The following is a 22,188-nucleotide window of genomic DNA, read 5'->3' as shown; positions in this document are numbered from 1 at the left end:
ATGTATGCCAGAGTAAAGCAAAACAAAATCAAAATGTCCATCAAAATGTTTAAAAGATGAGAGATTTAAGAACTGTTGCAGTCAGTGCTGCGCAGACTGCTACAAAAATTCAATAAAGGAACCTCCATGGTATCGAGGTATGGCTCACATTCAGACAGAAGAGTGTATTCTGGGAAATGGAGTGCAGAGATTCATTTGAGCTCATTTGAAAACAGCAATTGGAACCAAGGTTCAAAGTTCATCCTTGTAATTGGAAATAGCAGTTGAGAAAAGAATCTCACCACAAGCTCTACTAGCTGTTCTGGAGCTTTCAAATGCAGATCTTCAACTTTTTGTTTGAGCGCTTTAAGGCTTTTTGTCATTTTTGATCATGTGATATGGTCAAAAGCCCCAGAAGCTACCAAAAGGACCTTGATATGAGATTTTTATTTTTAATTTTTATACAACTTCTGTTTCCAAGGTCAAGAATGAAATTTGAACCAATAAACCACTAGGATAATGGATGAGACGACCTTACAGAAAAAAATAAGTCTGAGAATCTACAATTCCTTGACAAATGGGAGAATTTAAGCTGCAGATGAAGATCCTGTGATTTAATTTACAGCTCAAGAACAGCTGCTTAATGGCCATGGAGGTGAGAAGGTTATCTCAACAGCAATTAGAGGATTACCACTGAGTTTATTTCTGAGTCTTTTTCAAGTTTTTGGATTGAGAAAATATGATGTTTGGCTCTCAGTCAAGCACATCTCTTGTATTGCAGATACTGAATATGAATGCCGAGCTCTGAAAGCTGCTAGCACAGAGGTACAGACCTGATAAAGACACACAGGGAGCTGTAGAAGGACATGGAGGCAGCAATGATCAATTAATTTAACTCTTAAAATAACAGGGCTCTTTAACATATAGACATATACATTAAGACACACAAGTTTAATAAAAACACATATATGCATTCACACACTCACATGCCTGGCAAGATAACTAACTCTTTTGTTTCCTCTTCAAACGTCACTGTCCAGCATTGCAATCCAAAGCCATGTGCACGATGGCAACAAAATGTACAGTCCTTCAGTCAGAGAGAGAATCGGCTTAGTAAGGGACAAGGGACCTTATGCATTTAGATTCAAATGCAGCTTTCTTCGCGTCAATGCAGACTAGAAGAAAAGTTCTTTGAATGTGGTGTAGTGGGTGCTTTGGAACGAAACATAGTCTTAAATGGGGTAAAGACATGGCCTCTATTGTCCAAGTATCAACTCACACCAAGATTTTCTATTGTTGCATTTGATCAACGCCCTCCAAGGATTAAAAAATACTGGACTGGATGATGAGAAGTAAGAAATACAGGATTTCTTGTCCTTTTAGTTCAACCAGACCAGTCATCTATTTTAAATCCATGAGAGGCAGTGAACCAAGCGCTCAGCTGAGAGATGAAAGTCTACAGGATGGTACAGCATTAGAGGGGGAGATGAGCTGTTGGTCCTTCTGTTGGACTTGCAGAGAGGGTGGGGCAGGATGGGATGGAGCTCCGTCTCTCAGCCCTCCATCCCAAAGTCCTCTGTGAACTTCTTGACCTTCAGCAAGTCTTCAGTGTTGACTGTGGGACGGGTGGTGGACAAAGAGCGCAGCATGTCCGACTGCAAAGAGATACAAATCATTTTTGATGCATTTTAGCTGAGTAACAGTTAGGGCTACACTGATAGTGGCACTGTGGAACACTGTTTTGATGACTGGCATGTAATAACCACAACAGAACAACATGGCAGATATTAACAGAATCTCGCACACACCTTTTTCCATTCCAGCTGGGGACCTTTGTTCCATGTAGTCGCCCTCTCTCTTCCATTTAACCATTATTTTCTTTTTCTAAAGCTGTTTTATTCAAAGAAGTACACTGTCTGTAGCTTCCTCTACAGCTTAAGCAGCAAAAACAGCTTTGCTTTAAACTTTTATATAATGTTGTGTCTTACTTGGATTTACTCTTAAAAAAAAAAAAAAGAACAATTTGTTTCCCATTCTTATCCTAGACTATGCAACATGTTGAAAATGCAGAGCACATATCTATGATAGGATATACAGTAAATCCCACACTTACTTAAAGGCCATTCAATCATTATCGTTTCTACTTCTGTTCTTTATTCTCTTCTGCTTGTGCGTTTACATATCTTTTACCTTGCAGAATACTACATCTCCATCTGCATAACCTGATTTCCTCACAGAAATCAATTGTTTGGTTTTACCTCATGAATATTTATCAGCAAATACTCTACCCTCGATCTGTTAATGTTTACACTCTACAGTGTATCTTTAACATAGTACACAATTCTATGGCTGAAGTAGCACTTAAACCAGGTATGGTTTGAAATAGAGAGATTTGAAATATACAAGGATTTATAACAGTGGCCAGTCCGTATCTGGCCAACATTATCCAACACCACAAAGGCTCATATTATGTTCAAAAGCAGAAGTCAAAAGTGCAATGCATTTATCAGTCTATGCTATCAGATATCAGTCTGTATCAGTCGAATGTAAACCGACCATTTCTTACTATGGCTGTTCATAAATCTAATCGCTTCTAGAATAAAAGCAGACTTCTTTCTATTTGTTTTACATGCAGGAAATCTAAAACACATTCTAGATGGCATTAGCTTAAAGTAGTCATAGAGGTCACGTGTCGGGCTATTGATATATGCCTTTCTGAGGACTTGGTCAGTATTAAGCTGTGCTAGGGATCTTGTGTTTTGCCAACAATTTTAGAGCTGAGGTTAACAACATCTTGCAATCCATTCATTTCCCTCCGATGAAGGGAAGTAAGCCATCAAATAACTGAAAAAGTTAAAGTTCACAATCACGTCTGTATTTTCACTATATCTCAATCTGTCATCAAACATACACAAATCCCATATTAAAGTCATAGGATCAGGTTTACAGACATGATGCATTCAACATTGGAATTTTCATGTCTAGTTGTTACTACAGAGGTAGTGGAAGAATGGAGGTCTGGAATGAAGAGCTGCAGCATTGCAGTTAAAAAAATATATGTGTATCTCACCATGCAGACTATGGGCTCTAGTAGTTTATCACCAGGCACATCCATCCAGGTCATCTCTATGGCTGCGGGGTCACCAGGGGAACAAGGAGTCAAGAGGTCATCCACCATCACCTGGTTGTTACTTCGAGATGGACCGCGAACCTGTAACAAGAAAAAAAAGGTACAACAGTAATGCAAAATGTACAAAAGTCATGTAACATAATTAACCATACCAAGAATACCCCAAGAATTTGACAGACATGGGGTTTGAAGATTTACGATGTTTTTTTTCTTTAGTTTGTAGTGAGCTGACCTTTTTGAAGTGTGTGGCAGACTGGACCTTCCTAACTGGCTGCATGAGAGCGTCTCTGACAATGATGCTGATGTCAGCTCCAGAGAAGCCTTCGGTTTTGCGGGCGAGCTGCCGCAGGTCGGCCTCGCTCAGGCTGTGTGGCGTGTTGCCCAGATGAAGACGAAACATCTGAGCCCGAGCTGGCTCCTCCGGCAGAGGGATGTAGATACGCTTCTCAAACCTGCCACACGACAGAGGACAGGTTCAATTCACCAATCACACATTCACCAGCTGTTCAAATCACAAATAACATAAACTGCGTGCTTGCAGGTTTCTGACACATTTAAGACTTTATAGAGCTCATGAAAGCGGCCTGGAGCTGAATTTTACACTCTGTGACACAGACATCTTTCACAGAGAGCCCATTTGTGTCTTAACATAAGGTAGCTACAGATAAACTCTGAAACTATAAAAGTGGAAAGAATATAAAAACGAGGGATAGTATTTAACAATTGTGCTTAGCAACAATATATGATACAAACAATTTTATCATTATTTTAACTATCATATATTGGATGAACCCTGTAGTGTATTAAATCATAGTGTAAGAGAGGTTGGTTTTTAAAGATCTGAGGCTGTTTTCCAAAGTAGTTTGGTTCCTACTCTAGTGTAGGTTCAATACATGTTTTAGTGAAACTACAGAATTTATCATATTTGGCTTATTAAATGCACCTTGCATTTCATCTTCCTCAACCAACTGAGACAGTGTGCAATCTGACAATATCTCCATCCATCCAACAATGAAAACCACTTGTGCTAAAAGAGTTCAGTTGCTTATTTTCTTCCCAGCTTTAACTCCTCTCCAGGTACTACTGGGGAAATGGTGTAAAGTAACTGCCGCCGAGATGTGAAGACTTAAGATTAACAACAGGCTATTTAAACAACTTTTTTAACTTAAGCAACAAAGTTCCTTCTCCAGTTATCCTGAATCATAATGTACAGTTACAGAGAAATGTGTCCTTTGACTAAGATGAATTTAACTCTCCTATTTAATAAAAAGAAGGGTTATTTGAATGACCCCCAAAAAACCCTGTAAAACAAACTCAATTTTGAGACAAACACATTTGGAACCATGGAGTATTGCAGTGACCTCTGACCTTCTGCGAATGGCAGCATCTAGCACCCAGGGGATGTTGGTGGCTCCCAGCACCAAGATTCCATCGTTGTTGTTTCCCACACCTAGAAAACCAGAGATCTCCAGTCAACATGAGCACTTACTGCTTCCCTCAGTGTCCATGCAGGTTATTTTCATATTTCAGATAACTTTTCTATTGTCACTTATGCAGTACACAATAAATGTTAGTCAATACTGCATATTGTCAATACTGCTGATTGTTCTCTTTACTCATCTCATCATTGGCTCACCCTGCATCTGGACCAGGAACTCTGTCTTTATGCGGCGAGCAGCCTCACTCTCATTCTCATTCCTGGAGCCACACAGTGAGTCCACCTCGTCAATGAAGATGATTGAAGGTTTGTGTTGGCGAGCCAGGTCAAACAGATTCTTCACCAGTCTGGGGGAGACAGGGAGAGAAGGAGAAAATGAGACTGAGAGAGACAGTGACAGCAATTTTAAAGGAGGTGCAGTCTACATTGGTGACTGTGATGAAGAGAGTTGCCGAGTGACCCTGAGAAAGACTGCGAGTACTGCTGGTCTGGAATAGATATTGGTTTCCTGGGAAGTGTAGATTTCTTATAGTTTACTCCGACTGATCAGCTTCAAAAATAGGTTAGAACCTCTAGCCTCACAAAAGTGTAATTACTGCAAAAGGTATGTTTCCATAAATGTTCATAACTAAGTCAGAGTGTTTCTATATCCCAACATTCTTTCACAGATTTCTGATGTTGTTTATTTAAAAGGTTGAAGAGTCAGATTTCCACTCTAGCTAGGCTGACAAATTCTAATAAAATGAACGTGAGAAAAAAATATATATTCTACTATATTCCTTTACTAGAACATAGTCTGACTTCTGCAGAGAATAGATCACATGTCCTGAATTCCCTTGTTTATAATCCAGTCACTTCAGACAGCCACCCGTGAGAAGGAGACGTACTTCTCACTCTCTCCCAGCCACTTGGACATGAGGTCTGAGGAGGAGACAGAGAAGAAGGTGGAGTTGTTGGCCTCTGTGGCCACAGCTTTGGCCAGGTATGACTTCCCTGTCCCCGGAGGACCGAACAGCAGGATGCCTCTCCACGGAGTCCTCTTGCCTAAGAAAAGAGAGACCGAGAAGTAATGTTTGTCATACTAGAGTACAAATTACTAGGGTAGCGTCCAATAGCCCATTCCAGCAGTCCAGAGCAAACAATGACTAAATCAGACATGGAGACTTACATAACATTATGGCTGTACGAACTATCAGTCAAACAAGACGGATGGAAAGATTTTACTAAATGAGTAGCAGTACAACATCCATTATAGAAAGAATGCTAGAATTATATTTCTAAACATCTAAAGTAACTTTTCGACTATTATGCAGTGAGACTGAACTAGGACTGCAACTAACTAATTTTCAATGTTGATTCATCAATCACAGTCCAAAAACTAAAAAAGTATCACATTAAAGTAACAAAGAAAAGTAGCAAATCCTCACATCTGAGAAGCTAAAATCTGAGAATGTTTGGCATTTTTGCTTTAAAAATGATTAACTGAATACATAAACTTGCAAAATAATATTCTATAGATCAATCAATTTCAGCTTTAAATTTACCTTCCGTTATCTCATTATTAACAATGGATAACATACACCTAACAATAATAATAATAATAATAATAATATACTGTCTTTTAGCAAAAATATATTTACCTCTGCCAAGTGTTTTAAACTTTTGACTTGACAGTATGATAATTAGTGGGTGTAAACAGAATTAGAGGGGGAAGATACAACAGTACCTGTAAAGAGATGAGGGAATTTGATGGGCAGGATGACAGCTTCCTTCAGAGCTTCCTTGGCTCCTTCCAGCCCAGCCACATCGTTCCACCTGACATTGGGCTTTTCCATTACAATAGCACCTGGGCACATAGGCAAAACATGATTAAGATCTTGATACCCTTGAATTGCAGACCGAAGAAACACTTGATGGCAACCATACACCTGTAGACCTGGACCTCATAACTTTGCTGATTCCAACACTACTACTTGTAATAAAAACAAAAGGGATTTAAGTCTTATGTCTTTCCACAGATAAGCAGTGCAGTATTTTTCACAAAATAATGACTATCGCACAAACATCAACTGGATTACTTTCGCAGCCATGAGGAATGATTGAATCCATGTACTCCCACTCACCCATAAGTTGCTCCTGCAGTTTCTTCTTCTCTGGGTTTTCACCCTCGCTGTCACTATCACTCCTAGAATGCAAAAAGACACATGAAAAAGAACATGAAAATACAGTAAAGCCCAGTACAGAGTTGGACACTTAAATGTGTTCACTGCGAGAACAGGAATATGACAGCATACTTGTCATTGCTCTGTGCCTCTTTGACAGGCTTCTTGCCCTGTTTGTCTTTATTCTTCAGGTAGTCTTTAAGTTTCTCCGCTCGGTCCAGGTACTGCATGCATTTTGCTCGTATGCTTTCCTTTGCCTTGTCGCTGTGGGCCTCATCTGAAGGAAGTATTAAATTCCAAGCAGCAATGTGAATAAAACCCATCATTTTTTGTACCACCAGAAGGGTGTAAAAGTTCAGGTAGGACAGGTACTTTAACTTCCTGTCAGGCTGCAGTACTCACATTTGATGGCATGTAGGAAATATTCCACAGCATGCTGATACAGGCGCAAGGCCTCCTCATAATTCTTTGCTTTGTCTTCTTCTGTGGCTTTGGTCACAAGATCAATCGCTTTCTGCATTAATGCAGAGAAATAATGTCAGAGGACAGATGTTAGATGGATTGGGGGTGGGGAGACAGGATTAGAGGCACAGAATGTACATGTGTTCGTCATCCTCATATCAATCTGCACATGTCGACAATGGAGCTTCAACCAAAACAAAGTTGTACAGCTAACATGTCATACGACAGGATCCTATTGGTTTATGTGCTTCTATAACAAAATTTACTGTGTTGTTTCATCCAATCGCCAGAATGAGATGTTTCATAACGTAAATCTTTTTTTTTTTTTAATGTTAATTGTCTGTAGGCAGGAGCCACAGCCTAGCTAACGGGCTGCTACCGTTGTAAACATCCTCCAGCAGGAAGATGGTTAGATAGCAATCCACAAGCTCATGACCCACAACCAGAATTACTACATTATGTAGTTAGCAAATACAGTAAGTTTAAATGTATATGTTTAGGGTAATGTTATTTTCAAGACAATGGTAGCACTGTTCGCAGGCTCAGCTAAACTAAACTACCTTGGCAACAATATTAGCGGACTTTGGCGTCAGCTGTTTTGCTAGCAAGTTAGCTTGCATTCAAGCTGCTGTATGGGCTAAACCAAGTAACGTCCAGTTGAAGCAAGCTAACCTTAGCTAGCTAATACCCTAACGTACCTGTAATGTTGACGTTGTCATTTCATCTCACTCTTCTACTATCCGCCCAGATTTCTAGCCTCCCCAAATGTGGATATGTGAAAAGGTGCACTCGTTAACAGCCCTGTGTTGTGGGGTGACAGGCTGACATGACAAAACAGCGGCTAATACATTAGCTAACAAAAATGACAGCTCTGCATTGACCCAACAAAACCTCAGCAACACTGCGTCTACCAACAAGCTAGCTGGTACAAAGATAACTTCCGGTTTAAATTTTCAAAATCTAACAAGTGACAACCATATGCCCTAAAAATGACAGAATACACATATTCACCAAATATATGATGAATTGAATCTTCGCTAGATTAAATTTCTGTTTATTTTTAATTGACATAACATCAAATTATATACATACCATATTTTAACATATAAATTGTTATTTTCCGGTCGTGTGGCTAAAACTAGCAACTTGACGAATGGTAACAACAGCGACAGATGCTTCAAGGGACAGCAGCTTGCTCCACCTAGCGGCCATAATGGTTCTCTATCAGTAGTACACCCTCAATGAATGAAATCTAGTACATTATTGTCTACATTAGAGAATGTAACACCTAAATCTTTCCTGAGCTTCACAACAAACCATACACGAAGTTGTAATTTGTAACAGTTTTATTGGTGGGTATTTACATTTGAGATTATTACATTGCTATCATACATTGTATACTGTATCTTGGAAGGAAGTCTAAAATACTTTGCATATGACAGATTGTTGCAGCAGCACTTTATCCTCATGACTTTTCAGTTTAATGATTGTGTTGGACGCAAGCTGCCACAGATGTTACCTTTGGTTGAAAAACCCCTTCTTTGAATCACTGCTTTGCATAGACAGGATAGCCACAATTTCAGAAATTAAGAGAAATGAGATTAAAATATCACTTGGAAGAGGAGAAGAGGTGTACATTCACAGGTTTAAAGGGGTTTGATAAATTAGTGCATCAAGCTCAGAGGGACGGCCTGTAGCTTGCTGAAGGCTGACTAACTTCAGACAATTAAATCTGTGCAGCAGGTTAGAGAAACATATGAAAAGTGTTGTGAAAAAGGAGGATGATTAAATGCAACATTTACTATTGCTTCAAATGCTGCAGGAAGAAGACTTCATTTCAGGCCAAATATAACTCAAACTTCCCACATACATATTATGTTTGAAGGGAAGCAAAGTTTGCCTCTCCTTCAACACAGCCACTCACTTAAAATAGCCTGAAAAAGCTATATAGCTCTAGGAGCTATATAGTTCCACATTTTTGCTTTCATAAACAAGCTTAAACAAGTTGTTCAAACTATCACAAGGAAATCAGAGTTCAAAATAGAATAGAGGTCCGTCAGACAGGCGATTGTTTTCCTTATCTGAGGATAGAAGGGCTTTTCCGATTTTACAAGGTCACTGGACACAATTGTACATTGTTTGAGGAACAGAGTATCTACTGAAGGGTAACTTTAGCAACATGTACCATACAGTCACACTGAAATCATTAATAAGTCAAATCTCAATACAGGCACTGGACTGAACAGATGATTTGAAGGGAGGAGGATCGTAGTTAGTTTAATTAACTTTAACCCTCCTTGATTTTAGGGAAAAAAAACAATGGCTGCTTTGATGGTAATCACTATTGACAGAAATCATAAGGTCTACTATGGGATTTTAGTTCAAATCATGTTTTATAGGAGTGTAAAAGTTCATTCTTGACCTTGAGGATAGCAGTTTGCTAAATAACCTTAACTCTTGGTCCATTTACTTTTTTTTTTTTTAGAGTTTTCAACTATTTTCAACTGCATCTCACTGTCTCACTGGAAACAGACAACATCGGTGTACACCAAGGTCCATATCAAACTGCTGAATGGGAAATTTTGGGCTTAAGTGACAGATAAAACCAAAAATCCCTCACGTTTCAAACTTAGCAGATTTAAAATACTCTTAAATCTAAGACGGCTCCGAGGGTCTCTTAAGTTGGTCCATAGATGGTTTCATTACAGAGACAGCTCTTAGCAAACACCTTTTGAGACAACTGGAATGAGTTACATCATTGGTCATAATAAATAATATGTAAGCAACAGATATAATTCAAAATAGTGCACTTTTAGCCTACTATGTGCATTCTATTTGAACATTTGACAACATTTTTGTCTTTTTTTTGCTTTTCTCAGGGACTTAAACAGCAAGAATATGACTAGCATTACATTTTTCTTATGTTTTCTTTGACGTACCTTGTCTACATGCAGCAGAATTTCTTTCCTGCTAAAGTTTGGTTTTCTTTTGTTTCCATTTCAGCCTATTTTCTATTATTTTATCTCTTTTTACATATTATAAATACATTGACTGTTACAGTTTAGATTATTAAAATACACTGGTACCACTGTCATGTGATGGCCCACCTTGAAACAAACCTGTTAAACATTCCTTGGCCAGAGAAGTCATGCTATAGATTGGTGACAAGAGATGAGTAATCTCAAGAAAAGTGGAATGAGATGATAGCGACATTGAGACGGAGACAACATGGTAGTGTAGGTGAAGGAGGTAACACACGGTCATGTCATATATCATCTTCTCATACAGAGTTCAATGTCAGGAAGTCATGCTATCAAGAGATACAGTTAAAAAAAACAAATAACATAAAAACAAAGTAATATTGTTTACACTCTAAGAGTAATACTATTGCTTGTGCATGTCAAAAGCTTTAAATTCTCTCATTGTGTGAAATAAAAGGAAAAATTACAAAGAGTGTCTTTGACTACATGTAAAAAGGCACAGTTGGCAATCCTGATTACAACAGTAGTTTGGGATAATGTGCTAAAAGGTGAGTCTGTCAGACAGCAGGCACACTATCAAGCCAACAGCAACACGTAGTAGACACAGAGACACATCTTTCTTCATTCACACAATCTCTGCTAAATTAACTGCATTTTGACTCTAAAACAGCACCCACATGTCAACACAAATACAAACAAAAATACATTAAAAATAGCCCAAAGTACATTAGAAGGCTGTCGTGGAATGATAGGCAAAGAGTAAAGACAGGAAGCATTTACCAATCTGTGCTTGGCTGTGTGTTAATTGTCTAAAAAATCCTTCCTATCCTTCTAGTAACACTTTGCTTGAAGTGCACTAGTGATGTAATCTCATAAGCACATCACAGCATTTTAGTGTCTTTTTTTTAATCCAAAAAAAAAAAGAAAAGATAATTATAATGAAATTTAATATGCTATCACATGGAATGTTATGAGATTGTTAATAGCTATTTTTTCCATATATATTATAACTGACTTCAAGCAAAGTGCCAACTCCTCTTACCTACTCTTGCAATACAAATGACTGCAAGAGGCCAAGGAGAGGCTGGAAGAGATGGCACATTTTTGAGACAATCAACAATACAACTCTTGGGTTAAATCTTCCCTGCAGTGCCATCTCAGGCCTAACTTCAGCTCTAAAATGGAGAAACTGGAAAAAAATAAAATTAAAATAAAAAGCTGAAGGACCAGTGTGTACAATTTAGTGGCATCTAGCGGTGAGGTTGCAGATTGCAACCAACTGCATACCCCGCCCCTCACCCCTCCCTTTCCGAGCATGTAGGAGAAGCTACGGTGGCCTTCAGGTAACGTAAAAATGCCAAGGGCACTCTCTAGACCAGTTTTTGGTTTGTCCGTTCTGGTCTAATGTAGAAATATGGCGGGCTCTATGGAAGAGGACCCGCTCCCTATGTAGATATGAAGGGCTCATTCTAAGCTAACGAAAACACAACAATTCTTAGTTTCAGGTCATTATACACTAATGAAAACATAATTATGAATATTATATTCCATTTCTGCCAATAGATCCCCCTAAATCCTACACACTGGTCCTTTTACCCCCATTATCAGCAATTTAGGGGCATCTCTCTCCCCTCCCCACTGTGCCTGGGCCCGCCCCCTGATCCAGACTGCTGTTGTTGGTTGCTTCACGTCAACAGGCCCATGCGAGTGAGCTTGGCTGACAAAAAGGAGTGGAGGACAAACACCACTGGCTTTGGACCAGAGTGGAGGTCAAATACCTGGAGGATGAAAGGAGGGAAAAAGTGAGGGAGGAAAGGGTGAAGGAGGAAAACACCAAGGGTAGATAGGACAGGAAAAAAGAGAAGTAAAGACATATATATTTAAAAAAAAGGTAAGATCTAGTTGTAATAATCTAAGATGACTGCCTTTATTTACAGTATACTGGCTTACATTTGAAATCTGTTCAATTTTAATTTATCTGTAATTAGATTCCTTTCATCTGCTCCTAACATTAAATTAACACATGATCCAGTTTTTTGAGTTAGTAAATTATATCTATGGTCACTTCATTATACTATGAATTGGTTCAGGTCCCAGTCTGTCTTGTTCATTGCAAGAGCAGTTCTTTGCCATTTCCAGAGGAAACTGAATAATTCTGTCCTATATATGGTGTTGCCTTGTACTTCAACTGTGTGGAGTACAAGGCAACACCACAAATTTTAGCCTTTTTTGTCACATCACCTCAATTTGAGAAAATCCCTCCAATCAAAATACAGGAAAACAGTAATCAACTCTGGGTGGCTTTGCTTCTATGGGGGTACTACTGTAGCAATATTACTTGCTAATTTATGTGGAGAGTTGTGAAACTCACAGTCTCTATGTGTGTTTACTCAGATTTGTGAATGTGTCAAGAATTTGTAAATATGTACTGAGATTTTATGAATATGTTAAACCAATTGTAATTTGTACACATATTTGTAAATGTGAAGTGAGATTTATAAATGTGTAAATAAATCTGTATATGGCATTCACAAGCATGCAGATCATCTACTACTAGACAATGCGCTGCGATACAGAAGAAAGAAGAAATACATAAGACTCATAGGACAGTAGATACATATGTACAGACTCGGATTAGGCATTGTATTTCAAAAGAGAGGAGGGCTGTGAATTTTAATGCATTTTTTTAATGTGTAAAAGCGGTGTGCTCAAGCTAAAACAGGGTGTTATGTTGCTCTTTAAAGCCACTGTTTTCACAAAAATACTTCACTGATTTCGCATTGCACTCCTTTAACATTGCCAGACTCATGTTAGACAGTTAAAAAAAAAGGATCAAAACGGATGAAGTAGAACCTGAAATATAGTCTTTTTTTCCACACATTCTTCTTCCTTGTCAAAACGCGGGGCTTATATTACCCATAATGCAACTCGACTTGATTCTGGTGTAGTAGCTGCTAATGTAGCCTGGAGTCCTCCTGCCTCAAGTAAAGATGAACAGCAGGTTACAGAGGTCTGGTAAACTCACTTGTTTCTAACTCCAAAGCCCCAGATTTTTTTTTTCTTTTTTTTTAAATTTTCAAACTTTTAGTTTTCAGCCCAAATTGACATCGACTCAAGTGACATCACTTGAGTCAGTTTATTGGTCTTCAAGCAGAACCTTCTGGGGCCACAAAAGGCTTTATACAACTTCTTTCACATATGGTGTAAACATGATCAGTTTACATCACCAAAGTATAAGGTAACAAGGCACATTTTTCCTGAATGCTCTGCTGATGTTAGCTTTTTGTTTCAACATAAGGCCAACATAAACTTTTGAGATACAACTGAGATTAAGGAATCCTGTGTACCTTAATAGTTGAGATAACTTAGCTTCTCTGTTACACTTATTATAAAAGTAGTAGTTGATTAATTCATAAATTGAAAGCAAAAAATTGTGATTATTAATTTCAGCTATTTATCAAGTTAAAATAACAAACATTTTCTGGTTCCAGCTTGCTCTCTAAACAATTTGATGACATCACCTTTGGATGAAAGAATTCAGAATTGTGATTGGTAATTTTTAGACTAAAAAATCAAAGCATAATAATTATTGATAATGAAAAGCTATAATGACTTTGGGTCACATACTTTGCATTTGCTTTCTGGCAGGAGCATAAAATATTACAGTATGTCTTTTTTCCATAGTTATAACTTACCATTTCTCCCTCTGGACCCCCAAAGTCAAGGTAAAGGTTGCGTATTCCATCGTCAGCGGACATTTTGAGCTTCTCGTAGGGGTATCTGTATAGCACGGCGCCACCGGCTGGGTCGGCTGGCTCTCTCGTCACAGTGAAGCCCTTCTCGTAGTGCAGTGTCAGTCGAACATCCTGCCTATTCAACGTGCAACCTGGAAGAGGGGTTGAGAGAAAAGCGTTAACAATACCAGGTGTACGGGTAAGCAGGGGTGAGAAATGTCCGAGTGGGTGAGTGCAAGTGTGCGTGTGGAGAATGAGTATAATGTGTGCTGCTCATATACATATCAGCATAAGACAAACTTTAATAAGCCTAAAATTGTTCCTCTTAATGTCTGAGAGGAATGTTGTTAACTTCCTATATTAACACAAATCCAAACATTGACAATATCTGTCTCTTAATAATAACTTCCTCAGAAAAAGTTCATCTACAGCATCTAAATTAAACTGGATGGGTTGTTTCTCTCTGCTGCAGTCCAAAGACAAGTGTATCTTATAAAAAAAGTCTGCTGTAGCTTTTTACTGAGAGTTCATTTGATCCAAAAGCATTTCCATGTGTATTACTGTAACTTGAATGGCCTGAATGTTCCTGAACAATTGTGTGTTTGTGTAGCAGTAGAACAGGGAAGGAAGAAAAAAAGGCCGATGCTTTCCAGTGCTGTTCCAGCAGCCAGCTATTGTTCTGCACAGAGTGTAAACATTCCCCTCTGCTGGCTCCCACTTCTGCTTTTCCTATACAGAGCTGCTATTTCTGAGCTGTTGCACACTGCTAGTGAGCAAGTTACTGTCAGGGGCTTCCTGTCATAGTCAAAGTACTGTGGCATTTAAAGGCCTATATACAGTGTACAGCATTTAGTTTGTGGACAAATAGTTTCTCAAGAAAATTAACTTGTACATGACATTTGTAAGCCTGGTAATTTCATGGACAAGGTGAACCCAAATCCACTGGTCGATGGTTTGCTCACACACTCTACCACACTGCTGCTACCCTCTGTTTATGGACACAAACCATACCCACAGTGTATAAAACAAGAACAAAACAAGAACAAAACAAGAACACATGTATTTATCCAAATCCATCCAAAGCCATACATGATCAAGGTGCTTATTCAACATTGTGGTATTTCTTGAGACTGGCTTCTTGAAAGTTGGCTTGCACTATATCATAAAGTGTGGACAAATTATTCTGAAATGCAATGTATCATATTTTTTAATTAAATTGATTATATATTTGGTATGAAAAATGTTAATCTGCAAAGTAAATAGTAACTACAAATCTCAGATAAATAGAGGGGATAAATAGAGAGTACAATATTTCCCTAAGAAATGTAGTGGATAAGAGGTATTAAGTGACATCAAATGGAAATGCTCAAGTAAAGTACAAATATTGCCAAATTGCATTTTCGTACAGTACTTGAGTAAATGTAATTTGTTACTTTCTACTTCTGGATGCCACTAGTTTTTTGAGCTTTTGTCACTATATTTAGATTTATTGAAAATTGTGATGAGTAAATGTACATCAATAAGAGATTCATAATGTTGATAAATTTGGTTTGTTGTTCAGCTGTAATCAACATCTACAATATTAAACCATATTGTACTTCAGTGTAACAACACTACAAACAGCTTAAAAATGAACAAAGAGTTGAATGAGAGCTAAGTATAACAATAGTGTAACAGACTCCAGTACTGTCTATAGAATGAATAATATAGTCTGTATAAATCAGCTCTTCACAAAACTTGGGAAGACCAGTCCCCATAGGGAATTTTGGTACTGACTTCAAACTCTTACTACAGACTTATCAGTTTCACCACAAACACCACACTCACCAATAGAGACTTCTTTGATGAGTTCAGCAGCAGCGTGTGCCCCTTGCACAAGAGCTCGTGTCCATGAAGACAGATCCCAGTGGGTCTCCACTCGAAAGACGTGGGACTCGATACCCCGCCCTGTGCCCGTCCGAGTGGCAAACACGAGGTCTGACCCCTGGGAGGGAGATCCCTTCGCACTGCCAGAATGAACCAGTCTGGAGAGAAAGACACACACAAAAAAAGTGGCACACTTAACATTCTCAAAGTCATCTCACATAGTGTAATGGGAAATGTTTTATTTCTTTTTATTCTTTGCCCCTTATCACTGATTAAACCTGTTGAACTATGTTCTTGTAATCTAAAGGGATGCTATGTTCTCTGAATTTAGGATTGTTTGAATGAACCGTATGGACTGATTATAACAAATAAATGCTGGTCTGAACTGAGGACAGAGTGTGGAAGTTAACCTGTTTATTCCTGCTGACGACAACGGCTACGTGACCATCACTGTATATAAGGATTGTCTTATAGTTGGCACGTGTGCAGACTCTGCAACCTCTGTGGTGGATAGAGTGCTGCACCCTATTCGGCCAAATAGATAGACTCTTGTCTCTGTCTGATGATCATGGCTGAATACTGATGGTTGTTCTCTTTAATTTGACTTGATATTCTGTAATAAATCATTTGAATCTTCATAGACTTATTGTTGTTCTTTGTTCCTCACCTAAAGGCCTAAATTTGCTCAAGTCCTCTTAAGATGCTTATTAAAGTTGGTGAGGGGTCCTGGTCTCTGAGGTGACCCCCAACATTAACTAGTCTAAAACTGAGTGTTGACAGTTGTGTTGTTCTTCTTCAGCTTTTCTAAAGAAACCCCCCCCCCCAACTCAGAAAAGCCAAAGGTAAAGTGACCACAAAAAAAGGGGGCTAGCTTACTAGCCTGTATACACACCGAGATTACATTGTGATGTTAAGAGTAGGCTGAGTTCTTTTCGTTATACACTGAGATAGGACATGAAGAAGGAGTTGAATGAATTCAGAGGCGAGATTAATCAAGCCCTGGGAAATATCAGAGAAGACTAAAAAACCACAACAACACGAGTCGATGAAGCAGAGCAGCATGTTACCAAATTAGAGGAGTGCAACCTCGAACTAGAAGAGCCACTCTGATAAATGAAACCGGCACAAATTTGCAAACAAAAGTGACAGACTTGGAACTACAATTTCGGCAAACAAAAACCTCCGCATTTAAGAAATCCCAAAAAGTGAGGAAGATAACAACATGATCACATTTGTGGCAACATTTCTGGAGTCATAGCTGACTATGCTGGATAAGACTGAACTGAAAATGCAGCGGTGCCACAGAGCTCTGGGCCCGCAGCTACCCCAGGATGCTCCCTTGAGATCCACAGTGAAAAAGCACGAAACCTAGAGCACAAAAACAAACTCAAGAGTCTGTTTAGCGCATGGAAAAAGAAGTAATTGTTACAAAGACAAAAGGGTCTACTTTAACCACGACTACCTGACATTAATAGTGAGGATAAGAAGCGAGTATGCCGGAATAAGCAGAGTACTTGAGGAGAGAGGTGTGCGGTTTCAGACCCGCCTAGTTTAAGGTGTTCCTGGATAGTGGTCCTCTGATCTACAACGACACAAAAGAGGCTGCAGATGACTTGCGGAAGAAAGGGTTCCCAATCGCCCAAGACAGAAAACCCAGCCCAACTCCAAAACCACATAAGATGGCGTGGGAGAAAGTAGGAGACAAGTGCTATCAGCAAGCATCCCGTCTGGAGCAGATACGACAGAAGCTGCGTGCTTTCTGCCGCAGCCCCCTGGAGACCTAATCTCAACAGCAGTGATGGAGTGGGGCTGACTCCCTTCAGCTACAACAGGTGGTGTGATAATCTGGAAATGTGCTGGGGTAGCATATATACTCTCCTTCCTTTTTTTTGAATGGATATATTGACGACCTTTTTAGTACAAGTTAAGATCATGAAAACAGGAGAGTAGAACTGTTGTAATAACTGCTTTAGTAGAGCAGAATGCTATCTGCTGCAGTTTTAGGAGCAATCCTACTACTTGCTCCACATAGGGGCCCTTACTTTAAACCAGGTCTTCCCCTCAGATTCAAGGAGAGACACTTGTTCTCCAGTGGTGGAAGTCCATTTGTTGTACATTCATTGTGTTCTGTTTTGTTCAAATCTTTGTAGCTGTTTATATCCAAATTCAAGGGTAATATGTTTCAGGTTGCAAAGGGCCAACAAAGACAAAAAGATACAAAGTAAATGTCCTATCAGGAATACAGAGTAATAACATGTTAATTCCATGTGAATGGGTTACATAAGCCAGTGAAAAGAAGCAAAGTTACTGCTAAAAGGAAAACTGAAAACATACAGTACAAGTGTTTTTTTTTTGGCAAGAGACAAATCTCTTGGAATTAGAATATTCAAATACAACCTAAACTTGAGTATACAAACTTGCAGAGGAGGTGAAACCACTAGTTACCACTAGATATGTCAAACCAAATTGAAACAATAATAATGATCGTACTACCCCAGTTTCTGTACCAATTTCAGTCACATCCTGTTGTAGCCTCCATTAAAGATTTCAGTGAATTGAATAAAATAATCTCAAGATTTATGTGGAACAGTATAGGATCCTACAATTACTTAAAGATAAGTGTGGACTCTTACTTCCAAGCATTGAGGACTATTTCATTGCCGCCCAGCTAAGATCACTGGTATAATGGCACAATCCGGACTATTCAGCTAAATGGAAAGATTTAGAATTAATGCAATTCAAATTACAGTCTATATTAGGTAATTACCAACATCAGGATTCTTATCTAGATAAACCAAACCAATGAAGTAAGGTAGCCCTTAGGGTGTGGTTTGAGACCTGCAAAAGGTAACAACTTGAGAAGCATACCAGAATAGTAAAATGCGTAGAATACGATTCAGAGTTCAAACCTTCTGCTCTAGATATGTGATTTAGGCAGTGGGCACAAAATGGTATAACAGTTTACTGCACTATAGCTAGTGGTGATGGCTTGGAGTCTTTTAACCACCTTTCAAATGCATACAACCTTGGAATAAATAATTTCTTCAGATATCTCCAGGTCAGAGACTATTTTAGTAATGAAATTTAAAAAATTGCGGATACTAGACCCAATTTGATAAATATATTCACTGATGCATATAAGACTAAAGATAAGAAACATAAAGATAAGAAATATATAATAGACTACAAATCTCCAAAAATAATTCTACTGTCCAGGTCAAACAAAAATGGGAGACGGAATTGGGCCTGGATATATCTGAGGATGATTGGAATGATATCTGGGAGCATCAGGCTAGGACTACCCTTTCAAGACCCTAGCGAAAATTCTGCTAAAAGAACATAATATGATATTTTATAACTCTAAATTTGAAATTTATACAGTGTTGTACTCAGGGACAGGATGTATTTTGGGGCTGCCCTCTAATCCATTCATTTTGGCAAGAAATAAGGAATATTTCTGGAATAGAAGGTGATTGCTCTTGTCTAACATTATGCCTAAGCAAAATCCTTATCAAACTCATGGCCCAGGATGAATATCTTTATAAAGTACTTTTGGTTGCAAGCAAGAAAGCTATAACACGGAAGTGGCTGCAGGCAGACCTGCCATCAAAGGATGACTAGATCGCAATTGTCAATGATCTTTTCCTTATGACTACGATCTGAACAATTTATTAAGTTCTGGAATAAAACTGACTAGATACTCTATGGGATGTAACCTACTCTCTGTACGATTGAAAAACCCTGTTGCGTACTAATATGTGGCCCATACCAACCCTTTTTTTTTGTTTTCTTTTTAACCTGAAAACACCAATATAAAGAAAGTTCCAAAAAATCCCATCCAGTTGCATTTAAATGTAAACATAAACATTTGTACTGAAAAGCAAGGAATAATAAAACCAACAATTATGGAAAGCAGACCAGCAAGACATTTGAACATTCTGGCAGTGTGAGGCTTCCGCTGATTCACACATTTTTTCTGTTGTCTTTACCTGGTAGCTAGCAATGGGTGTGTAAGCAGAGGCATGGACCAGGACTCTCTGTTCCACGGTACTGATTCAAACAGCAGGATATCCTTCTCCGTCAGCGCCATGACCAGTGGCCTGTACTGCTGTCGTCCACCTTCCAGCTGGACCTGAAAAAGAAAGTCAGGAGGAAATGCATGATGTCAAAGGCAGCAATACAGTATATCCAGTTTCTCCTACCCTACAAAAATGGTGTATTTTTATTATAGGTAAGCCTATGTACGCTAGAAAATTAAGCAGATGGGTTCTCCAGTTCCATAGTTCACTTGAGCTGATGACGTATAAACCTATTTATTTACTTTTTCAAAGTGCATAATATATTTCAAAATAGTTTAATGTAGTCTAAACTACCACTGGGTATGGAGCACAGTTGTAATGATATAGTTTTTTAACGTAGTACAGGTACAGTGATGTACAGTTTTAATTTATCAGGTAAATTCATACCAAGTGCAGTGACCAGAAAAAACCTAAATCGAATCAATATTTGGTGGGACCACACTTTGCCTTCAAAACATCACTAATTCTCATCAGTACACTTGCACTCACTTTCAAGGTACTTGGCAGGTAGGTTGTTCCAAGCATCTTGGGCTTCCGCACTTCTTGTGTGGGTTTAGGCGGTCCCTATGGTTTGTGCTTCTACATGTAATCCCAGGCTGACTTGATGATGTTGGGGCTGTGGGGGCCATACCATCTATTGCAGGACTCTTTGTTCTTCTTGTCACGGAAGATAGTGCTTTATGACTCAGGCTGTATGTTTAGGGTTGTTGTCTTGCTTCAGAATGAATTTGGGACTGACTGGACACCTCCTTGGTGGTACTGCATGATGGATAAGAATCTAAACATCTAAAGTGCCTAAAACTTTTGCACAGTACTATAGTTTGAAATGGTTATAACTACTACACCTTACAGGTTATATTGATGTAGTTGGACAGAGTCCAGGTATTGTGATTGTTTTAATAGGTAAAAGTACAGATATATTGATGTAGTTGGAAAGTTACTGGCATAGTGATGTAGTTTGACAAAGCAGAAACTACTACAGGGTATGGATACAGGTGTTGTTATACAGTTTGGCAGGTTAAAGGTATAGTGATTTTTTTGGTAGGTAATGGTATATTAATGTAGTTTGATGAGGTATAGGTATAGTGATGTAGTTTGACAGCAAACAGGGATATTGGTGTAGTTTGATAGCGTGCAGCTGGAGAGGCGTTATACTGACAATCAGACCCGTATTTGTGAAAGCATTGTGGTAAAAATAAGGCAGCGTATGTTTGTATGAGTCATAGCTGAGTGACTGTGGTATTGGTGCAATTCAAATGAAAAGCAATGACATTAAACCAGACAGTCAGTATGTTTTTATGTTTTTTGAGTGCAACTGGTGAGTAGGTGGGCTCTACAGGAAATAATGTAATGCAATGGAAACTTGTACTCTTGTTTCCTGTTCGAGCCCACTCAAGATAAATGGAGCCACACACCATACATTAAACTTGGCCTTGAATGAACACTTAATCAAAGTGAAAAGATACTATTCAGAGTAAGAGTCTTGTTCCTGTGAATTGAGACTAGCCTTGGTTCATTTTTCAATGGACATGTTTCAATTTAAGACTAAAACTACTTCTAGAAAACACACTCTTCCTCTGTGCTGCTGCAGTTACGAGAAGCCTATATGTTTGAGGTCTGGGTATGTGCTGTAACGTGGGAGTAGTGAAACAGGTACAGAACTCTAGCAAACTAAACTGAAAACACACTGATGCCACTTCCTTCTGGGAGCAACATGTTTTTCAATTATCCGGTATATTTATCAGAACCGATAATGTACTGTATTCCCATACTACCAACAGGAGCAGGTGCAGCAACATGTCTGCCAAAACAACAGGCCAAGACTCGTGTATAGAAATATTCTGCTTTTGAAGAGGATCATGAGGGACAAGTTATAGACAACCAAAAGCTAGCATGCAAATGGTGTCACAGCATTTCAAGCGAAATGAGGAAACACCTCATCATGGTGAAATTAGTTTGAAGTTGGATATTAAATGGATGTTCAGTTCAAAGGACCTGTGAGCGACCGACCAATGTCGGTGTTTACTCTATTAATACAGTAACAGGCCCTCACCTACTCTGCACATCACATTGACTTGGGGACCATCTGTAAATTACTGTATGCTGGAAATGTTACATAGGCTATTTTTCGATACCACTTTATATGCCGACTTGCATGAGGAGTCATATAACAATTAATAAATAAATAACAGATAAAACCATGTTGCAAACTCATTTTCATTTTGAATTTGTCTTTTTGTTAATTTACATAAATATTAATCAGGACAGTTACAGTTTTTTGTCAATACATGATTAATGGTATGTTAGTATTTTGTCTATGTAAAAGGAATATTTTAAGAGAGTCATTTTTTTTCAAC

The 22,188-nt window shown here is 38.6% G+C and overlaps 2 protein-coding genes across 2 annotated transcripts in view; both read right to left on the bottom strand.

Annotated features, from left to right (window-relative positions):
• Window positions 1–911: 911 nt before the first annotated feature.
• vps4a (vacuolar protein sorting 4 homolog A) lies at window positions 912–8,108 on the bottom strand. Its single transcript, XM_040133916.1, has 11 exons — window positions 7,870–8,108; window positions 7,112–7,223; window positions 6,842–6,986; window positions 6,671–6,732; window positions 6,274–6,393; window positions 5,435–5,591; window positions 4,746–4,894; window positions 4,478–4,559; window positions 3,342–3,561; window positions 3,050–3,190; window positions 912–1,634 (listed from the first exon to the last, which is right to left on the bottom strand). The coding sequence occupies exons 1-11, from the start codon at window positions 7,888–7,890 to the stop codon at window positions 1,533–1,535; spliced, it is 1,311 nt and encodes a 436-aa protein (XP_039989850.1). The 5' UTR covers window positions 7,891–8,108; the 3' UTR covers window positions 912–1,532.
• Window positions 8,109–9,594: 1,486 nt separating this feature from the next.
• The window catches only part of sntb2 (syntrophin, beta 2), a 38,532-nt gene continuing 25,938 nt past the window's right edge, over window positions 9,595–22,188 (bottom strand). Inside the window, exons 4-7 of the mRNA XM_040132539.1 lie at window positions 19,742–19,884; window positions 15,714–15,910; window positions 13,848–14,038; window positions 9,595–11,930 (exon numbers count right to left, since the gene is read on the bottom strand). Coding sequence (XP_039988473.1) covers window positions 11,838–11,930; window positions 13,848–14,038; window positions 15,714–15,910; window positions 19,742–19,884 — 624 coding nt within the window. The 3' untranslated portion in view covers window positions 9,595–11,837. The remainder of the gene's footprint in view (window positions 11,931–13,847; window positions 14,039–15,713; window positions 15,911–19,741; window positions 19,885–22,188) is intronic.

Source organism: Xiphias gladius, chromosome 8 (assembly GCF_016859285.1).
Source record: "Xiphias gladius isolate SHS-SW01 ecotype Sanya breed wild chromosome 8, ASM1685928v1, whole genome shotgun sequence".
In the NCBI taxonomy this organism is placed as follows: Eukaryota; Metazoa; Chordata; class Actinopteri; order Istiophoriformes; family Xiphiidae; genus Xiphias; species Xiphias gladius.
Note: the sequence above shows the minus strand (reverse complement) of the source record. Positions and strands in the feature narration are given on the sequence as shown.